The sequence below is a fragment of the Plectrocnemia conspersa genome, unplaced genomic scaffold (genome assembly GCF_051122295.1).
Source record: "Plectrocnemia conspersa isolate PC_06_02 unplaced genomic scaffold, ASM5112229v1 ptg000011l, whole genome shotgun sequence".
Taxonomy (NCBI): Eukaryota; Metazoa; Arthropoda; class Insecta; order Trichoptera; family Polycentropodidae; genus Plectrocnemia; species Plectrocnemia conspersa.
Genome location: NW_028277175.1, coordinates 7,401,779 through 7,421,312, shown reverse-complemented (window position 1 = coordinate 7,421,312; position 19,534 = coordinate 7,401,779). Strand labels below are relative to the sequence as shown.

The window sequence follows — 19,534 nt, the reverse complement described above, 5'->3', positions numbered from 1 at the left end:
TTAATAGTGGATCCAAAAAAATCGTGGCTATTTTGCTTCAATTATAATAGATATGTAAAATTCGCATAAAAATATATATATACTTTTAAATTTTACATATAGTATTAAAAATACATAGTTTGATTATATACAATTATCTATATAGCCCAAGTAATTAAAATAATGTTCAGACTGTACAAATAAAATAAATTAAAACATAAAGTTTCAGATAATTTGGAAAATATTTATGACTTGCATTTTTTAACCCCTTTGCATAAAAGAAATAGTATAGCATGGTAGCATTATTAAGTATTTTTTACAAAAGGCTATAAATATATATGATTTAATTACTTGAAGTTGTCTATATTGAAAATAAAATCTGTAAAATGAAATGAATTAAAAACCATCGTGGATTACTTTTAAATATAAATAGTTTTAATATTTTATATACGAATCTTAGATTAAATTTATTTTTTGTTAAATTATAATCTATCAATACATATAAATAAATCCAAAAGGATCGGTTTTATGTATTATTTATAAAATATTTTCGCCACAAATATATGTAAAATTATAATTTTTTATTGTCATCTTTTTAAATGCTTGAATATTAAAAAATATGTTTAAAGTATATATCAGGTTAATAAATAGAAGAAAAATATTCATATTAATGTAGCGAAATTTAGTTACAATTTAATATTAAATATAACATTTTATTTTACTGTGTATATATTAAATAATGTTTAAAAGTGGTTTTGAAATATATATATATATAAATACTAGTCTTGTTAATGAAAATTTGTATAAAAAATTCAATTAAACGATTTAAAATATACTTTATTTGAGTTGAATTTTATTAATGGCAAATATGTAGTAACAATTATTTTTAATATAGTAAGCATTTTATTAGATTTTATTAAAACGAAAAAAAGCTCCTATATACTAATAAAGATCAATTTTAAATTAATATTAATGAAAGATTTAAAGTTTTTATTTACATTAAAAAATGTTTTCGATGGAAAAATATACATCATCTATAAATAATTTTTTTTATCGTTCGCTTTGGAATAAATTGTAACCAGCATTCACTTTTATAGATATTTTAGTAGCTGTATATGTTCATGATATAAAACGATTCAACCTATCGTTCACATTCACATTAAATCAACATGAAAAACGATATCCCTTAACTTTATCCTGTTACGGTTCACGCGTAACGTTACACGGAACGATTATGCCTTTTTACGTTTGACGGTTATGCGCGTAAAAATTAATCGCTACGCCTATTTCCACGTAATAAATTCGCTCTTCCATACGATCGTCTTTGTAATTACGTGAGAACGACACATTCTTCCCTAACGGAACACAAAAGTGTTGGGGTTCAAAAACTGACAGGCACGAACCGACGTTTTTATTGCCTATATATACTGAGAGTATGAAATTATTGAAATCGCGTGATACCGTACACTCTGAAAGCTTCGTTAAAAAGGCGCCTGGTTTTAATTGGTTTCAATCTTTCGCAGGTAAATCGTTCACGTTGACGATAACGATATCGACGACCCCGCCTCAAGTGACGACGTACAATAAGGCTATCAAGGTGACGGTGGATGGACCCAGGGAGCCTAGATCAAAAACAAGTATGTAATAATTCCTTTATTAATTCGATGGAATATGATTTTTAAATATATTATTTTTATCTAATGAGCTACATTTAGTAAAGAGCTTGAAAAACCGAATCTGAATTTCTGTCATCAATTTAAATATAGTAATTTCAACACTAATATTTTCAAGATCTTTACATCAATATAGAATTAAAGTTTCTTAAGAAACTATATATGTATATAGCATATGGTAAAAAAAACATCACTTAGACTTGCATCTCAATGAAAGCTCATTTTTGATTATGCAAACAAAGTAATGTAGAAAACACCTTTACGCTGTTTTATTTATATTTATTTAGATAAGGTGATCCTAAAATAATTGTTTCTTTAAAATTTAAGTTTCAACAGTCATTCGTGCTTTGGCTTTTGAAATTTAAATATGTCATTTGTTATATCTGTGCTGGTGCACATCTAGAATCCATATTCTGATATTTAAAAAGAATTGAAGTTTTTAAAAAAATGGCTGTTATTTACTATTTTATAAATTTATTTAGCTTAATAGCTATTTTTTTCACTAATCTTTTTTAACTAAACATACATATAAAATACAGCATAAACAACAAATAAAAAAATACTTATTATTATAATTTATTTCTTAATGCCTGAAGGTGTTTTTTTTTATTCCATTTAGGAAACCTGTTACAGTTTTATTTTTGCGGATTGTCCTAAGAATCTTATTATACAAATTCACACCTTCGTGCATAATTCCCCTGGCCGTACTCGTTTTCTTATACCGTACTATTTCTAGCATTAAATCATTAATTTGTTTATTGAATTTATTGAACATATATTTTTTTGCACAATAAGTAATAGGGTAATATGGTACTGTTGAAAATTATACTTTTGTGTTTATACTTACATATTTTTTATATTGGATAATGTACCAATTATAAACTTATTTTTTTAATATGTTATTACAATGTTTATTAAAATTTAATTTTGTATCTACAATTACTTTTATATATTTTATATTATCAACTATTTCTCTAATAGAGTTATCTATAACTATTTTTATAATATTATCTAACCTATTTTTATAATTAATAAATATACATTTAGTTTAAGTATGTTATTTCTTAAACATAGTTCTATTATATTTAATTCATTATATAAATTATCTACAACTTCTTTAATATGTGTCGTCCGCAAACAGACGTATTCTACACTTTTTTACATTATTAACTATATCATAAATATATAATATATTATAAATAAAAATGGTCCCAATTTAGACCCTTGTAGTACACCGTAAGATTTTAATTTCTCTTTAGAATACGCATAATTTATTATAAATTTTTGCTACATTTTATTTTATAAATATTAAGCTACCTTAAAACTATTTCACTTATAATGATATTTTCTAATTTCTTCAACATTATTGTTTCGAATACTCTCTTGAAATTCAAGAAGACTGCTCTAATGATTTTGCTCGTATGGTCAACAATTTATCATTTATTTTTCTCTGAATTCCGATTGTTGTTCACAAAGAATGTTTTGAGAAATAATAAAATCTCTTAATTGTTTGATACTACTTCTTCCATCTAGTAAAAAAAATTACAAAGTTGTAGGTGATTCATTAGATATCCGTAAATTTCAAAGATGGTTTAAAAAAATCGATCGGGAAATACAATATCAAGATATGCGAGACCTGAAAATATATATAATACAATGATGTTCAAGGTATAGAAATTGAGGAAAAAACTACTCAAACTATCCATTAACTGACCGAGAAAATAAACTAGTCCGATTCAACAGTGCATAGACACATCAAAAAAATTGGGAAAGCTTGTAGGTTATGTGTATGGATTCCACACGAATATAGCAAAAAAAAAAAACAAGTCAGCGCGTATATGCATTTCCCAAGTGCTCGTGGATGTTGAGCTTGATTGCTTTTTCTTAATTATTTGTTATCTAGAGATATAAAATGGGTCTTGTACGATAACAATGTAGTAAAAAACAGTGATTATTCAAAAATCAAGTAGTAAAACATACCTTGAATCACGGATCACTGTAATATATTGTGTATGTTGAGATTACAAATGGATTGTGCATTATGAAACTTTTAAAACTGGCCAAACAATAACATAAAAAATATATTGTGATCATCTGAATCGTTTGCATAAAGAAGTAAAAAATAGGCATGTACTTGTCAGCAATAGTAATTGATTCTTGATAAAATCAAGTAACATGGCTAAAAAGTTTTGTCTCATCCACCTTCTTCTCCAGACCATGCTTCTTTCAATTATTATTTATTTCGATTGATGCAACACTTTCTAAATGGAAAAAAATGAAAAATGCAGACAATGTGAAAAAGTGGCTATCGGAATTATTTGCATCAAAGCATCCAACATATAATGTTAATAAGAGATGGGAGAAAGTTTCATCTTAAAAAAAAACCTAATACATGCCATACTAATAAAGTAAAAGCTTATATAAAGCTCTTAGCAATATTTTTTATATGAAGATAAATTAAAGATATTGATTTTCATTGTAAAAAAACATGTATGAAAAATAATATAAATGGTATTTTATATGTGCTCAATACTAAAATACTACGAAATAGTATCCACAATAAAGCCCCCTCAAAATACTCAACACATGGAAAATTTCCCACGAAAACACTAGAAGAAATCCGAGAAGAGAATTATTTGCCTGCCATTTGTCTGTGTGAATCATAAATAAATATACTAGCCTTTTCTCTAATGATATAGAACCTCAACTATATGTATAGTTATTATTATAGAGTCGTTGGCAACCAATTAGGATAAAAATTCCACCAACGAATTCTGTCAACAAAGAGAAAATATTCAGCGTATTTAATTTAAATGTCTGACAAAGGTAACATATTTTAAGAGAAAAGTAGATTGACAAAATAACTGACTGAATAAATGATTGATATCGTTCATTAGCAAATATATTATTATTTAACCAGTGTTTTTCTTATATTAGCAGATACATTTTATATGCTAGTTTTAATAGTATACATTTATAGTTATATTAATTATATTTATTATATAAATATCTAGCACCCCTAAGATAAAAAAAGTTAATTTTAGTGGCCGTTGGTCGAGAATCGATACGGCTGCATCGTCGTCCAGTTGCCAATTTCACACACAACCCTTGCCATCGCCTACCCGAAGCGATTCTTACGTGCCACCCATCCCTCGCCACCCCCTCCGAGGCGCTGTGCTCCACACCCTGTAAATGACAGTTTCTAATTCTGCGCCGACACGAAACTCCATTCGTAATTGTTGTTCGTATGGAGACGGGGGCGCTTTTTCAATGTCCACGTGTAATGGCAACGCCCCAGCCATCGAAACCAACCCCTAAATCTATCCGAGATTCGACAATTAATTTTTAGATTAATTAAGCAAGATAATAGATTTTCAAACTATTTGTGAGTAATATGATACATTCTGGGAAATAGGTACTACTGAATTCATTGATCTATTTATTTGCAACCTCGGTCTACGAGCATAACTCGTTCCATAAGCACTCGTATATCAAATCAATTTTTCTAATAAGAAAAGGTGTTTTATATAAAAATGAATACAAAATACACGTATATTTTTTATTATTTAAATTTATCTAAAATATTTTTTTTAATAATTTTATATACTTGAATACCTGTCGTCTTATTCTTATTTTTGTAACTAAAATCCTAGCCAACGATACTTACTTTTGCCTTTTGAGGATTTGGCAAAAATGTGACATTGCATTCTTATTGAATATATTGATGTCTCGCACTCAGGTGGTGCAGTTATTATTTAAAGTTAGATTAGAGGTAACTTTAAATAACTGAAATCTTCTCTGTAGCATTATGCTGTTACTCACGATACAGATTTATTAGTTCATTAGTGATCAACTCATGGGCATGTTCTTCCACTTACACTTGAATATTTCCCTCATTTAACTACAGGCGCGTAAAGTGAGATACATTCCCTTTCGCTCGTTCGCATGTTAAGTGACGAGAGTGACTGAAAGATAAGGGCGTGCATTACATGCATTCCACACACCAATTTCCTCTCATTCACTCTCATACGTTAACACGCGAGCGCACGAAAAGGAATGATTTTAAAGTAATTGAAAAACACACTTTAAAATAGGGTTTGAACCCAGATTTTTAGGTATTTGTCACTGACTATACCACTGATTTATTTTTCATTATGCATTAATTGATAGATTTTATTTTAGTCATTCATCACGATATTTATCAGTGGGAAATATAGTAAAACACGATCTGTGATGATCGACCAGAATAATATTTATATAATAATTACTCATTAATATCTCCCAGACACGATAAAAATTACAAAAGCTTAAGGTTCATTTCAAATTCGAAGTTTTAATGAACCTTTCAACATATTTTCTTTCACAGTTTGAGTATGAAACAAAAGTTTTCTTATCAGCATACCCTAAAGTACAAAGATTAAAAATATCGCTGATCATAGTTGACCCTTTTTTAATTATTAAGTGCTTTAACATGTTGAACTATGCACTTTTTTAAATATACAATACGTTAGTATATATATTTTAAATAAAAAATCTTCCAGTATATCTGCCGCCATAAAACAAAAAGCGCGTCTGTTTGTGGTCTGAAAACTTGCGTAAAGAGGTCCATACACGCTCCAAACATCGCGTTTAAAGATGGGTGTCATTCGAGTTTATGACTATCGTGTGGGATGCATATATTCGCTTTCGTTTTCGTTTACGTTTCAGTTGTTTACAACTCGACCGATCGGTACAAGGTGCTCTCGCGATTTATCGCTTCCCGAAAACGCCATTCGATGCAATTTATTATCGCAAAGATTGTGTATGCATCGCTGAGGGTCCTGTGCGTGTATAGTATTCATTTCACGGCGATTCTCAAACGTTTAATAAATTTAATTTATTTACCACTGATAATTTTTCAACCAACATATTCATCTGAATCTATCTGAAGAGCTCAATACCACCATACAATATAGTTCACTTTTATTATTATATATTTATTTACAGTTATAAATACAGTATGCTATTTAAAATTTATTCATCGCCATTAAAATTTTACAACTAGCAGTATTAAATCTTATTTTAATTATAATAGCATAACCACCACGCTAACAAATGGTATCGTATGCGTTTACAGCAATAAAATATTATTGTATGTTTTTTGCCATTAAAATATAATATCAATACATTTCAATGATTTATTGTTTACATGCCTGTAAACTAAGATCATCTGCTGTTCTTCATAATCGTAGCATATGTACGTATGATATATTAAAACAATATTTACACGATTTTTACGATGAAGCGAATTCGAACGCATAACAACGCCACTTTAATATTTTAACTGCGCCGTAAAAAATATGTATATCATCATACGGTATAAAACGCAACGGTCCGTGATATTTTTATTGTGCTAAGTAGCTCGTAAAAGCTTACGAAAGCTCTGGCGAAAAAGAAAAGCTCGCCAGAGCTGAACGTTTACGGCTACTGGGTGGTCCCGAAGTCGGTGAACGCAGACCGAAATAGTCTCACAATTCACTGAGTGGTGTTTGTGTGGCGATTTTATAAAACTAGATTGAGACGTTAACGTAGATAAATTAGTAAATTAAATTTTAAAAAAATATTTAGAAAATAAGTGGCAGGAAGAAATATATAGTTGAGAGATCGTTTACGTATGACTCACAAAATAATAAAGTTATACCTATTTTTTGATTAAAAACTAAAAATAAGATGTAAAAATAGCGATTGAATCGACATATGATCGCGTGCTCTTTGATATACTTTTGTGATAATTGGCTAGGCTCGCAAATTGTAGGATTTGAAAACTTTTATTCACAGTCCTGTGATTGTTTACCATGCAATATGCTTCAATATAAATAATAATAAAATATTTTTAATGAATATCATACGTGTTGAAAAATCAATGCTACATAAAAAAAAAATATTAATGAAATAAAATTATTTAAAAAAAATATCTAGCTTAAAATTTTTTTGTCCGACTTGACTGTTTTAAATTCGCTTAATTAATTAAAATACGTGAGAGTAATATTTTTATATTTTATAAAATCATACATATATATATATATATATATATATATATATATATATATATATATATATATATATATATATATATATATATATATATATATCTTATCAATATGACAATGACTATTTAAAATAATTATGTGTAGAAAATGTATCATTATAGCTGGTTCATGATAATAGAAAATACTGTACTTTATTTTAAATTTATTATAAAAACAGTATAAATGTTCATATATCGTATCCATAATCTGCTTAATTTTTATCAATGAGTCACCCCTTATCTCATTCATTTTATTTTTAAGCAGTTAGCGTGTTACATGTGGTTGTTTCTACACTTTGTATGTATGTTTGGAAAAACTGTGCCAATCAAGCTTTGCCATACATGTGTCTTCAGTGTCATTACTTTTGCAACATATATTTAAAGTTAATTTTGTCAACTAAATTAGCAATCGTTGAGTTTATTACCCACTTTGCTTGCTAAAATGTATGTAAGTTGGCGCATAATGGATTTTAAAACGTGTTTCCAAAAACTAATTATGCCTTTTTTATTGTATGAAATGAGCAGGTAGTGAATAAAGAAACAGATATTTCAGATTTACACTCTATAAGCATTGTTTGATAATTTAAGTTTTATGACCGACCCTAGGAATTACGATTACTCTCTTGAACATTTGCTAATCAAACAAATTAAGAATGTATGGATTAGTGATTTAAAAATTATTTTATTGTTTGGTTTTTAAAAGGATTTCTTTGTTGGCTTAATTAAACAAGAGTCAATATATTAATGTAAATGATAAGATGCTATTTTTTTGCAAATTTTAAATGAAATATAATATCTCACTAGTAATGTAATGATTATGTACTCGTGCGCTTTAATAAATGTTTCTCAATTTTTTGCTTCTGTTAAATTTGAATAATAATTTAGTTTACATGCATAAATATTGACACAAATTGCTGTAAGTGAAATAAGTTAAAAAAAATATTTAAATAAAAATAGATACTGTAATAGAAGTATACACTGTGTATTACATATATTTTTTAGGTTACAAGATTACGAAAAATGTGAACATAGATAATGCGCAGGCATCTATGTTCGAAGTTTTCGCTGTGTGGAAATTTCTGTGTTCCAATTTTCGTTTGCGCAATAAGCAGCGAAGTAATTTTCATGTGTTAAAACATTTTCTTAATTCTCGAGAAATGATAAACATTAAATATCATGGCAAAAACATAGCTATGTATCATTTATACTATTGATTTAATTTTTATATTTAAAAAACATTAAATTCTAATTAAAAAATGTTTCGTTGTCTGTTACAGATGCAATCATTTTATTTATTATTATTACGCATAAATGCGGGAATGGTCGTTTGCATTATACAATTATGGTTCTGGTTGTGCAAAAAAAATATTTGAAAATATTTTTGTTTCTATTTTATAATTTTAATTAATCAAATAAAATGTATGAACACATACAAGCACTTCAAACGTCAAAACAGTTACTAACGCTACGCTGAATAAATTTGCAATACAAGTTGATTGAAGTTACATAACATTTTTTGTAATATAGTGCACATGAAAAAAAGAAATATATATTTCTCAAGATTCTTGAACTTTCTAAAGTCAATTTCTAACATTCCCAACCAACCAACGGTGCATCAAAGCCTAAATCGAATTAATCCCAGTGTCTATCCAAACTACAACAAAATTAACACATGCGCGCCAGCCACGCTCCGAGCAAGAAAATTTCCTCTCCTCGGAAACTATTCAATATTAACGTTGCTGTCGGTTTGAAATATCTATTGTAAAGAGGGCACCCTCATCAAACGTAGCCCCATTTTCTCCGCAGCCAACCCTTTGCTCACACTCGAACGGTCAGGGGGCAGCGAAGGGGTTAAGGCGCCGTCGCATACGTTAATTTTTAAACCGCCTTCAATTATTTAAAATATATCAAATAGATAAAAATACCTATCTACGCGATACATGGGAATACCATATGATGAAAATTAATAGGGCTAATTGAAATAGTAATGCGTGAGCTCTCTCGGTTGGTTATGTAGGTACATATACGTGTGGGCGCGTGTGAGTATTCCCTTTAAAGCCGGTTGTTTCAGAGGATGTAAGGGTTGTTCCGGCCAAATCCCTTTCTTGGATAATTAATTGTGCTACCGTTTCATTATGGAGGTGGCGCGGACAGACACACGGACAGAGTCATTATTTAAATTCGAAAGCATCCCAAAATCTATGTACGTACATGTGTTTCGGAAGTAATGTGTGATTCTAAAAGTTTGTTTTGTGTGAGGATGTTTTTAGGCGAGTGGAACATTTTGCAAATTTTTAATTTTTATTTAATATTTTTTTTTATATAAAAGTAAAAGAATACTTAACTAAACAGTGTTAAACTTTGGGCGCAAAGTGCAAGATTATGAGCGTTTAATGTCAAAGAGCTGTTGGCAAACTAAAATGCTACACAATATATGTAATTCAAATCAATAACAAAAAAATCTATTTTATATATTTTTCTTATTAAATGAGCATTTAATAAAATCTATTCGACAATTTTTGCTTTGGAAAAATAAAAATAAATTTTAGATGCAAAAAATGCATATAAATGATTATCTATCGAAATATATTGAATTATTAACGAATAGCAATGGCATTCATTTATTTAATGTATATTATCCGTTGTAACATGACAAGCGTTAAAAAAGCGTTACAACCGTGTAAACACAATCAATAAGTACTAATAAAGTAATGAAACACCAGTCTAAATAAAAGTATGTAAATCTGTAATATATATTTTATTAAACATAAATTATTATCACAGCTTACAATTAATATATGTCATAGATGACTAAAATCGATCTTATTTTAATTATTCATCACGATATTTATTATTGAGATTGGGTAAAACTAGGAATACCAAATCTGTGATAATTAATCGAAATTATACCTATATAATAATTACTAATTCAAGTCACTCAGATACGATTGAAATTAAAAAAAAGTTAATATGGGATTCGAGCCTAGGTCTTTCAGGTATTAGACACTGACTTACTTGTCTATCGTTCTGATTAAGCACTACTACTTTGTTGTTCTATTTTTAATTTTTAATTGAGCCCGTGGATATTTATTAGCTATGTAGAAGACGCATTAGTTCAATAAAATTTAAGCCGCGTAACGAAAATGTGGTACACATTTTTTACGATTTATTGCTAATTTAATATGAAATTAATTAAATGCTTAGTTCATTTTACTTTAAATTATCTGTAATATTATTATTAAATAGTAACATAACAAAGTTTACTGTTTGGTTATGTTACTATTTCGTATGTCGTTATTAATAGCAAAACGAATTTATTTTTTATTATGTAGATACTTAACTGAAGGATTATGTGTGTTTTTGTATATATCATAATATACTGTCTAATTAAATTAATGACAAAAACCATAAATAATGGCCCATTAATTACAATGCCATTTAAAATATTATAAATTTAATTTAATAAAAAACTGTATGCTTTGATGAAATATAGCTACAATACTGTTTGCCAAGACCAACTTAGCAAAATTTCCCCCTCCTCCTTTTCTATTTTTTTATTAACTAATTATGCGTGGACAATCCGATACATGTTAATATTTCGCCATTAAGTATTGTAAAATAAGTATACGTCACATTATACTGCTTTAAACAGGTCGAGATTATTTCAATTCAGTGCCAAATATTTGCGGCAAAACTTCTAAGATAAGTTAGGGATTGATGGATGCGCGTGGAAAAGCCAACAGATGGTAATGGGATAAGTAATTAAAAAAATATAATTGAAATGTATTTATTACTCAAAGAAGAGTAGGATATCATTTTTATAGACTAGTTTTGCTAATATAATATTAGTGAAATTTTTAGCTTAAGGACTGAAAAAATACATACAATACATAAAATGCACAGTTACTATTTTTCAATCTTGTTATTATTTTTTGGTTTTTAAGTCACTTTAGTAACACTTTGTATATAATATGTTTATACAACTTATAATTTATGGAAAGTCTTGAAATTTATTTACAAATAATGACTGTATTAGTCATCTCTCTTTGTTGTAGAGAAAGTAAATAATAGTGTTAGCAAACTAAAAGCAAATATCACTGATGTTTTTCAAAAATTGCTGCGCTTCTTTTTTGACAAACCATGTTTATGAATTTAATATTCCTAATGCTTTCAATGTCAAGGAGATCCATAAATTTGTTATGAAAATATATTTTTAATTGAGGATTTTAATGGTTGACCATGGAAATTAACATTTTAAAAATATTTATTATTTAATTTGAAACTTCACTAAATGTTCAAGGTCAAATTAAATATCGTTTTTATCATTGTCATTGTAGTGGAAATACAGCTAGAAAATAATAAAAATTTGATCTTATCGATAAAAATATAAATTTTATTATAAAAGTATATATTATAATATATAACAAATAATAATAAAAAATAAAAAGTAAACCGATTGACCCCGACGTGATTTGAACACGCAACCTTCTGATCTGGAGTCAGACGCGCTACCGTTGCGCCACGGAGTCATGTATAGCAAGTCGCTTTTTCGACAACTAACGAAAAGACAATGATTTATTCAAACTATAACCAATATTATTATGAATAATGACACACTAAAACATCAATTATAAGTAATTTTCAATATGACCTTGACCCACAATTTCATGTACATTTATTTAAGCTAGCAAACCAATAACTTTTTTCCTATGAAATGCATATGGTTGAATGGTGTGTAATATATAGCATTTGCCATTCCTTTGATTTGCAATACGTTGATCAGTCTTAATTAAGGGTAAATAAATAATTCTGCGATCATGCTTCAAACAGTCCTGAATAGATTAGCAGCATAGGCTCGAATAGTCCAGTTGGACTGGATGATGAGTTGTTGTTGCCTAGACAAAGCCTTAACCAAACGGTCAATTAACGGATTAGGTGTAACGTAGCAATTTATAGTTTAAATTCAAAACCCTTATATGTACATATGTACTAAAACTTCTAAATTTTTTTTTAATACTATGTTTCGAGATTTTTGGTGATTGGATTTTTGCGGATACTGATTATTCCAGATATGAAAAAATCCAGTATTTTTAATTTATATAAAAAAATTACAATTATAAAAAAAAAAATTTCAACTTAAAATTTATTTTTTTATTTTTAATCCCGAGTTCAATCTATTAATCAATTTGAATTAAAAATTAAATGTAATGGATATGTTTTTTTTTTATGTTTTGATTTTAAAATTAGCTATTAAGCTATCGATATTATTAACTAAATTGTTTATAAAGTAAAAAAATATGTTTTCCGTGTAACCGTGAACTTTCTAGAACCATTTTTTTTTATAACCTTCACAATGTTTAATCTTAATAGCTTATAATAATATTGTCTGTCAATACTTTTATTTGAATGCGCATTCAAGGTTATATTTTACTATTTAAAAATATCAATAATACAAGTTTAAAATATTTTATCGTAATCCTTAATCATGAAAGTTTAGATTTTACCAATTCGTTAAATGGGTGATTTACAGCACAGTGTAGGTATGCATAATTCTGTCGATTTATTTAACCATTGAATTCTTTAGAACTTATAAAGTGTCCTTGCTAAAAGATTTGGCTCTTTTGAACATATTTCATTAATTTCAATACTTGTTATTTAAATATTGTGTAGAATTATTTTAGACTGCATTATCATTAGGAAAATTTAAAGCTTAGATTTTTCCAAACAATTCGATAAATTAAATTTTCTGAAATTATTAAAAGAATAATAGTTACAAAAAATTAAGGCAATGAAACGTCCTTATTTTATCGTTTCATTTATAGTTATAAATATCATAAATATAAAAAAAATCATGTGATTTACCGGATAAAATGACAAACTAATAAATGTAATAGATTAACTGACGTTCAATACGTTAACAGAAAATTTAAATATTCAAATTTTTACCTGCAAATTTCATTTTATTATAATTGATATTGTAAAATATTTACTTAGATATGTATCTTATTTTTAAGAAACTGAATTTATGAATATAAAATAAAATAATTACTATGCATAAAAATTGTTAAATACTTTAATGCATATTACACAGTATTTCTTAAAACTATATTTTGTAGATAATCCTATCTAAGTTATGCTCTCGGGCTTTTTAGTAAAATACTAATATCCCGCATTCTTAAACATTGCGCACACGTAGTAGCGAAATATTCCAAATTGGCTGTGAAATATGCAGACTTTCCGCCCCGTTAAGGTAGGGGTTGAATTGAAGTTAAATATGCGCCACAAGCGGGCTTGCTTACATAGACCCTCAAACTTTCTAATAATAAATTAAAAAATTAACATTTCAGTGCCATTTTCCAAAACCAATTAAACGTTGCTTGAGGACAGCAATTATTAAAACTAATGTTCAGTGCTATCGCTTCTAGGGCAGCAGCAGCAGTTCCACTTCGCATTTGGACAGAGACCTTTCCACTTTCCGCCAGATCCGTTGTCAGGGTTCAGGATGCCGCCAATCACCAACTGTCAGAGTGAGTAATGTCTGAATAATTTGTTTATGAACGTAGTCGTGTGTAATGTATATTATTAAAACGCGTGAGTCCGTGTATTCATCTGCATAGGAAATGGGGATATGTGCTTCAAAGATAATTAAATGTTAAGTAAGTTACTGTGGTGAAAGATTTAATCGAGAGCTTTGATTTAAATAAAGGCTACTTTTAAATGCGCTAATACAAACACAAATATATTTGATACAAAATATATTAAATGACGTGCACAGAAACTAGTCAATAATTTTCTGTTATTTTATTAAAATTATTCTCTATAATGTTATTTAAATATAGATAGCTATTATTTGTATATTTATTAAAATGTATGGTTTGCTATTTTTGTATAAAATGCAATAAAAATACTATACCTAAGTTTCTTAAGGTTAAACTTATATTATGTCAATTGAAATATGGGAATCTTTTAATTCGTAATATATTCTATATATTAAGTTTTATTAAGCTGTATCGACATATATAAGTTATTCTTTAAAGATATTTTAGTAGTATTTTTTATACTATTTTTTGACAAATGACAGATTATTTTTTAGTAGTTAATAAAATATTTTTTTTTAAATAATGAGAGGGGTGTAAAATATAAATAACATAATTATTTTTATTGTTTTTTTTGTAAGGTGTAATATTTTTTAATATGATTAATAAATTTCTTAATTTAGAGAATTTTATCCACATAAAAAAATCGATAGTCAAGTTGATGTCTTTTATCAAGAAATAGCCGCTATTTTTTTGTATTTATAAATTTGTATTGTTTGCTATTTCCATAATTTTATAAAAGAAAGAAAATGGGGTATGAAAAATATACTAAATTAATGAGCAAAAATATTCTTATTTGTATTGTGTTTTTTTGAGACTCAATAATTTTTATTTTAATAATTAATATAAATAACATATAAAATCAAATTATTACATAAAATCAGATATTTTATTACAATATATTTTTATTGACCTTTTTAAGAAACTTGTTTTCTAAAATCATATAAATATTTAAATAATAACCATTTTATTACGAAGCAATGAAATATTTATTATATACAGTTTTTAAGTAATATTTTAATATTATATAACGAAAAATATTTATTAAAAAATTTAATACATTTTTGATTAAATCATATTATAAAGAATATATACATATTTATAGTATAAATTACAAGTGTCACTTTTAAAAGTAGTCTTTATTGATTTTGTAATATAAATTCTTTACTTACCTTTGAATTCAGATTAAATCTAATCAAAATACAATATAAATAGAATATTCATTGGAAATTAAAATAGCTGACCAGAAAATTGGCAGCGACTTACATATCCTCGGTAGTATAGTGGTAAGTATCCCCGCCTGTCACGCGGGAGACCGGGGTTCGATTCCCCGCCGTGGAGATTTTTTTAAAATACTTTGAATATATTTTTTTAATTTTAAAACACACAAAAAATAATCTCCACGGCGGGGAATCGAACCCCGGTCTCCCGCGTGACAGGCGGGGATACTTACCACTATACTACCGAGGATTGTGTGCACCGATTCTAAGCTAATCTTACTATACTATTAATAATAAAATATCAAGCATTGATTATCTTATCTTTTTATTTACTATATCGTATAATATATAAAGTTTTATCAGTTTCGCTTACAATTTTCAATACAAGCCGCATTAAAGAAGTTATCAGCGCGTTTTAATTATAGTAAAAAGCGGTAGATGTGTGTGTGTTCGTTTCGTAGAAAACATCAAAAACATTTCTGAGGCCACCACGGTCACTCACAAGGGAACAAAAGCTTCACTTTGAGCTTCCCTTTCGCGAATCAAGCGCGAGCTTTTTGCCCAAACTTTCCTCACGGAGGGTGTGCACACTCGTGGTTGAGCACAACCCCCCCCATTTTCACCCCCCCTGCTTGATTATTAATTAAATTTCAATACAAAGCATCGCCGAAGAACTTTCCTGGCCCAGGCGATGTTTGACGTGAAACCCTTTTGTACGATGGCTTCGCTTAAAAACCCAGCTGCATTATTACAAATTTCTCGTTAGTCGCTCCAAATGAGCTCTTATGTTTGACTTTAACGAGCAAATACACATGTCGATATGTGGAATTTAATTAGACTTGTATTATGTAATGTAACGCGTACAACATCTTGGATTTTGATTAAGGAACGATTGTTCCGAGCGCATGTTTGATACCCCTAATATTTTATACGTGTTTCTTTTCTTATGCAAATTAAGTCAAAATTTTTAGCAAATATATCAAAAACTTAATGTCATATTATTATCACTGAAAGTAAATATTTAATGCTTTGAGTAATATATAAATTTAAAATTAAAGGTTAAGTAACTTATCAATTGCTCCAGCGATGGTAGAGTATCAGTAGCAATTAGTTTAGACGATTGTGTATTGAAAAAGGTTTATATTTTTTTATTATACTTTATCCTGGATTATAATCCAGAATAAAGTATAATAAAAGTATATAAAAAAAAATTTTGATTGCGTCCTTTTATCATATTAAGTCAAATCTTATCATACCTTATTCCTATAAACTATAGTATTTTTATTCAAAATATCTTCCTTATTTTAAATAGTAATCTACATCTCCTTGCATTATAAAAAAATTAGAAGAAACAATTTTTGATATTGTTCATAAATAAGGTTCATCGCAAAAGTAAGTGTAGTTGATTTGCATGTCCAGACTTTTTCCATTTCGATCGATTGAATCAATGCTGCGCTACCTCTAATTGTGTATGATCATGTTTTGTTACCTAATCTTATTTATAACAAAGTATCTTATCATGGTACAGCATAAAATTGTGTTAAAATAAATAAATTTTCCACCTAGACACTAGTAAATTTAACTGAAGATTATGGAGATTGTGATTTTAAAGTGGCACGCAACTTTAGTTTCAAAAATAAAAGTAGTTTTTAGAATTATTCTTATAGAATTCATACCGGTTAATTTTTTTTGGAATAACCTGTAAAACTTTATTAAAAGCAAATTTATTTGATAAAGTAATAATAAAAGGCAAAACTTGGGCATTTAAATAGGACCCTAAGCTTAAGCATCAATGTAATGAATAACACACAGATTTTATTCCTCGTCCTAAAAAAATGAGAAAGTTAAGAATATTTTGATCGCCTTATAATTGTGTAAAATTAGTTTTACCTTCTATATTTGCGATATCACAGTCAGTTCAAGAGATATATATTTCATCATTATTCATAATTGAGAAAGAGATGGCAATTTTAGGTTTATGCCCCTACTGTTAGCTCTAAAGCACACGATACGGATATACGTTCAATATACTTACTTTTGAAATAATGTGCATAGCATGAATTAGCCTCTTAATTTAATAAAAACGTTTTCTTTAAGATCTCATAAATTATAAATCATAAAACTCAGTACCATATTTTCATTTTGCATCACAAGTATTCATAATTAATTTTTAAAATTGCAAGGTATGCATAAATGCTATTTTTTTTATCGATTCCAATAAAGTAACTTTGCACGTTTTAAACACGGTAGTGTATGATGATGTGTGGATAATAAAAAACCACCGAGGTGGTCCGTTGCGATACAAAGCCAAAATATCCACGAAAAAAGCCCCAAAATAACTTAACTGCATCGCCGCTGGCCGGACGAAAACAGACATAAAAAACGGACGAAAAACGAAAACCGGAAACAAAAAACCGGAGTGGGCAGCGCAAGCGGCCGCCAATACTGGAAAAATAAAACCGGAAAAAAGAGTTCGGGGCTCGTGAAAAAAACGCGACACCGATTCCATGCAAACACCGACACCGTTTTACTTGCAATTTCTGGCCGCACCGCAATATGGATTTTGCGGGATCGCTCCACTATTATTCACATTTATAAACACGAACGTTTTAATTTACATTTTTGCATTTATCCATGTATGTATGTATGTACATGAGTATATTTGTGTTTCGAAATGGCAATAATTTTACATTAAAAAATGTAAATGAATTCTTTAAGGAAGCGTAGTGGATTACTATATTATACTAATTTTCTAAAAAAAAAAATATGAGGAAAAGTTAAAAGCTTGGTGAGTTGATTGTATAGTACTAGACCCACATTTTTTGAGTTGTTGTGGGAAGTAGTATTAATCATTAGTATATCCGCAAAACTTAAGAGTCAATTCGTTAATTTGAGACTTGAATTTTCTGAAGTGCTCATGATATTTTATAAAAACAGTAAAATAGAAAAAGATGCAGTAATTATATTTAAATAAATTTATTAAGACACGGTAAATATATTTAGAGCATGTCCTTTATTAAAAATGGTCGAAAAGTGGGCAATGAAATTTAATTATGGAAGAGAAAGATAAATAAATAATATGGATAATTAGGGCTTAAGCAATAGTTATGATTGACAATTGATTTCTAACTCATTTTGAGTAATGTTTTCTGACGGTTAAAAACGTTTTCGTTTTAAGCAGTTGTCCGACTGATCCTAATATTATTATGGAAATGGATGTGACATCGATTCGCCATTATGAGCCTGAATTAAAGAAACTGTTAAAACAATGGAAGAATATGGGTTTATTGCCTCTCGAGATAGATACAAAGTAGTCATTGTAATAGTACACAGTAGTCTTAAAAATTTTCTAATTAGTGCTTCTCTAAATAATTGATTGTGTATCGAATTGAGTTTCTCTTGTTGATCTCTTGCTGTGGCAAGTGTCTGTCAAGCTAGCAAGTGTCTGTCAAGCTATTGTTCCTTTACAGATACTTGGACGAAAGGAAAAAGGCGTATTTAAACCAATTTTACTGTATTGTCAAACTCCGAAAATGTCTTCCTTATAATCAAGCACGAATATATAATATATCTCCCGGGTGAATTTTTATAAATTTATCCATTGTAATCGCTTTTTGACTACAAAAAAATCAAGAATATAAAATATAGTTCAGCAAAGCAATGCTTACTGTATAATATTTAATATCTGTCACGCTCATTATTTATGTCGCTCATTATTAAGTAATTTATATGTTTTCACACAGAAACTTAAAATAACAGGGAAAAGGCGGATTCAGACTAATTAGACTGTATTGTCAAACTCTGCTTGTATTGTTATTAACACATAGTTTATAATAATAATATTAAACTCATTAGTATTTAATATATTTTTTATGGAGCTATTTCATAATGTTTTGCAACACATATTACAGTTTCTATCTGGCAATTTTTTTTATAACTTAACCTTTACTTAAAAAACACCAATTTATTATATATAAATTACGTTTAATAATAAGTAAG

The 19,534-nt window shown here is 28.1% G+C and overlaps 1 protein-coding gene and 3 non-coding genes across 5 annotated transcripts in view; 2 read left to right on the top strand and 2 right to left on the bottom strand.

Moving 5' to 3' along the window:
* Positions 1-19,534, top strand: part of RunxA (RUNX family transcription factor Runt related A) — a 71,692-nt gene that overhangs the window by 37,915 nt on the left and 14,243 nt on the right. For both annotated transcript variants that reach the window (XM_088196865.1, XM_088196863.1), the window contains exons 3-4: positions 1,503-1,616; positions 14,130-14,246. In XM_088196865.1, coding sequence (XP_088052991.1) covers positions 1,503-1,616; positions 14,130-14,246 — 231 coding nt within the window. The remainder of the gene's footprint in view (positions 1-1,502; positions 1,617-14,129; positions 14,247-19,534) is intronic.
* TRNAW-CCA (transfer RNA tryptophan (anticodon CCA)) lies at positions 12,177-12,248 on the bottom strand. Its single transcript has one exon. It is a non-coding gene; the product is annotated as a tRNA-Trp (tRNA).
* Positions 15,585-15,656, top strand: TRNAD-GUC (transfer RNA aspartic acid (anticodon GUC)). Its single transcript has one exon. It is a non-coding gene; the product is annotated as a tRNA-Asp (tRNA).
* TRNAD-GUC (transfer RNA aspartic acid (anticodon GUC)) lies at positions 15,714-15,785 on the bottom strand. Its single transcript has one exon. It is a non-coding gene; the product is annotated as a tRNA-Asp (tRNA).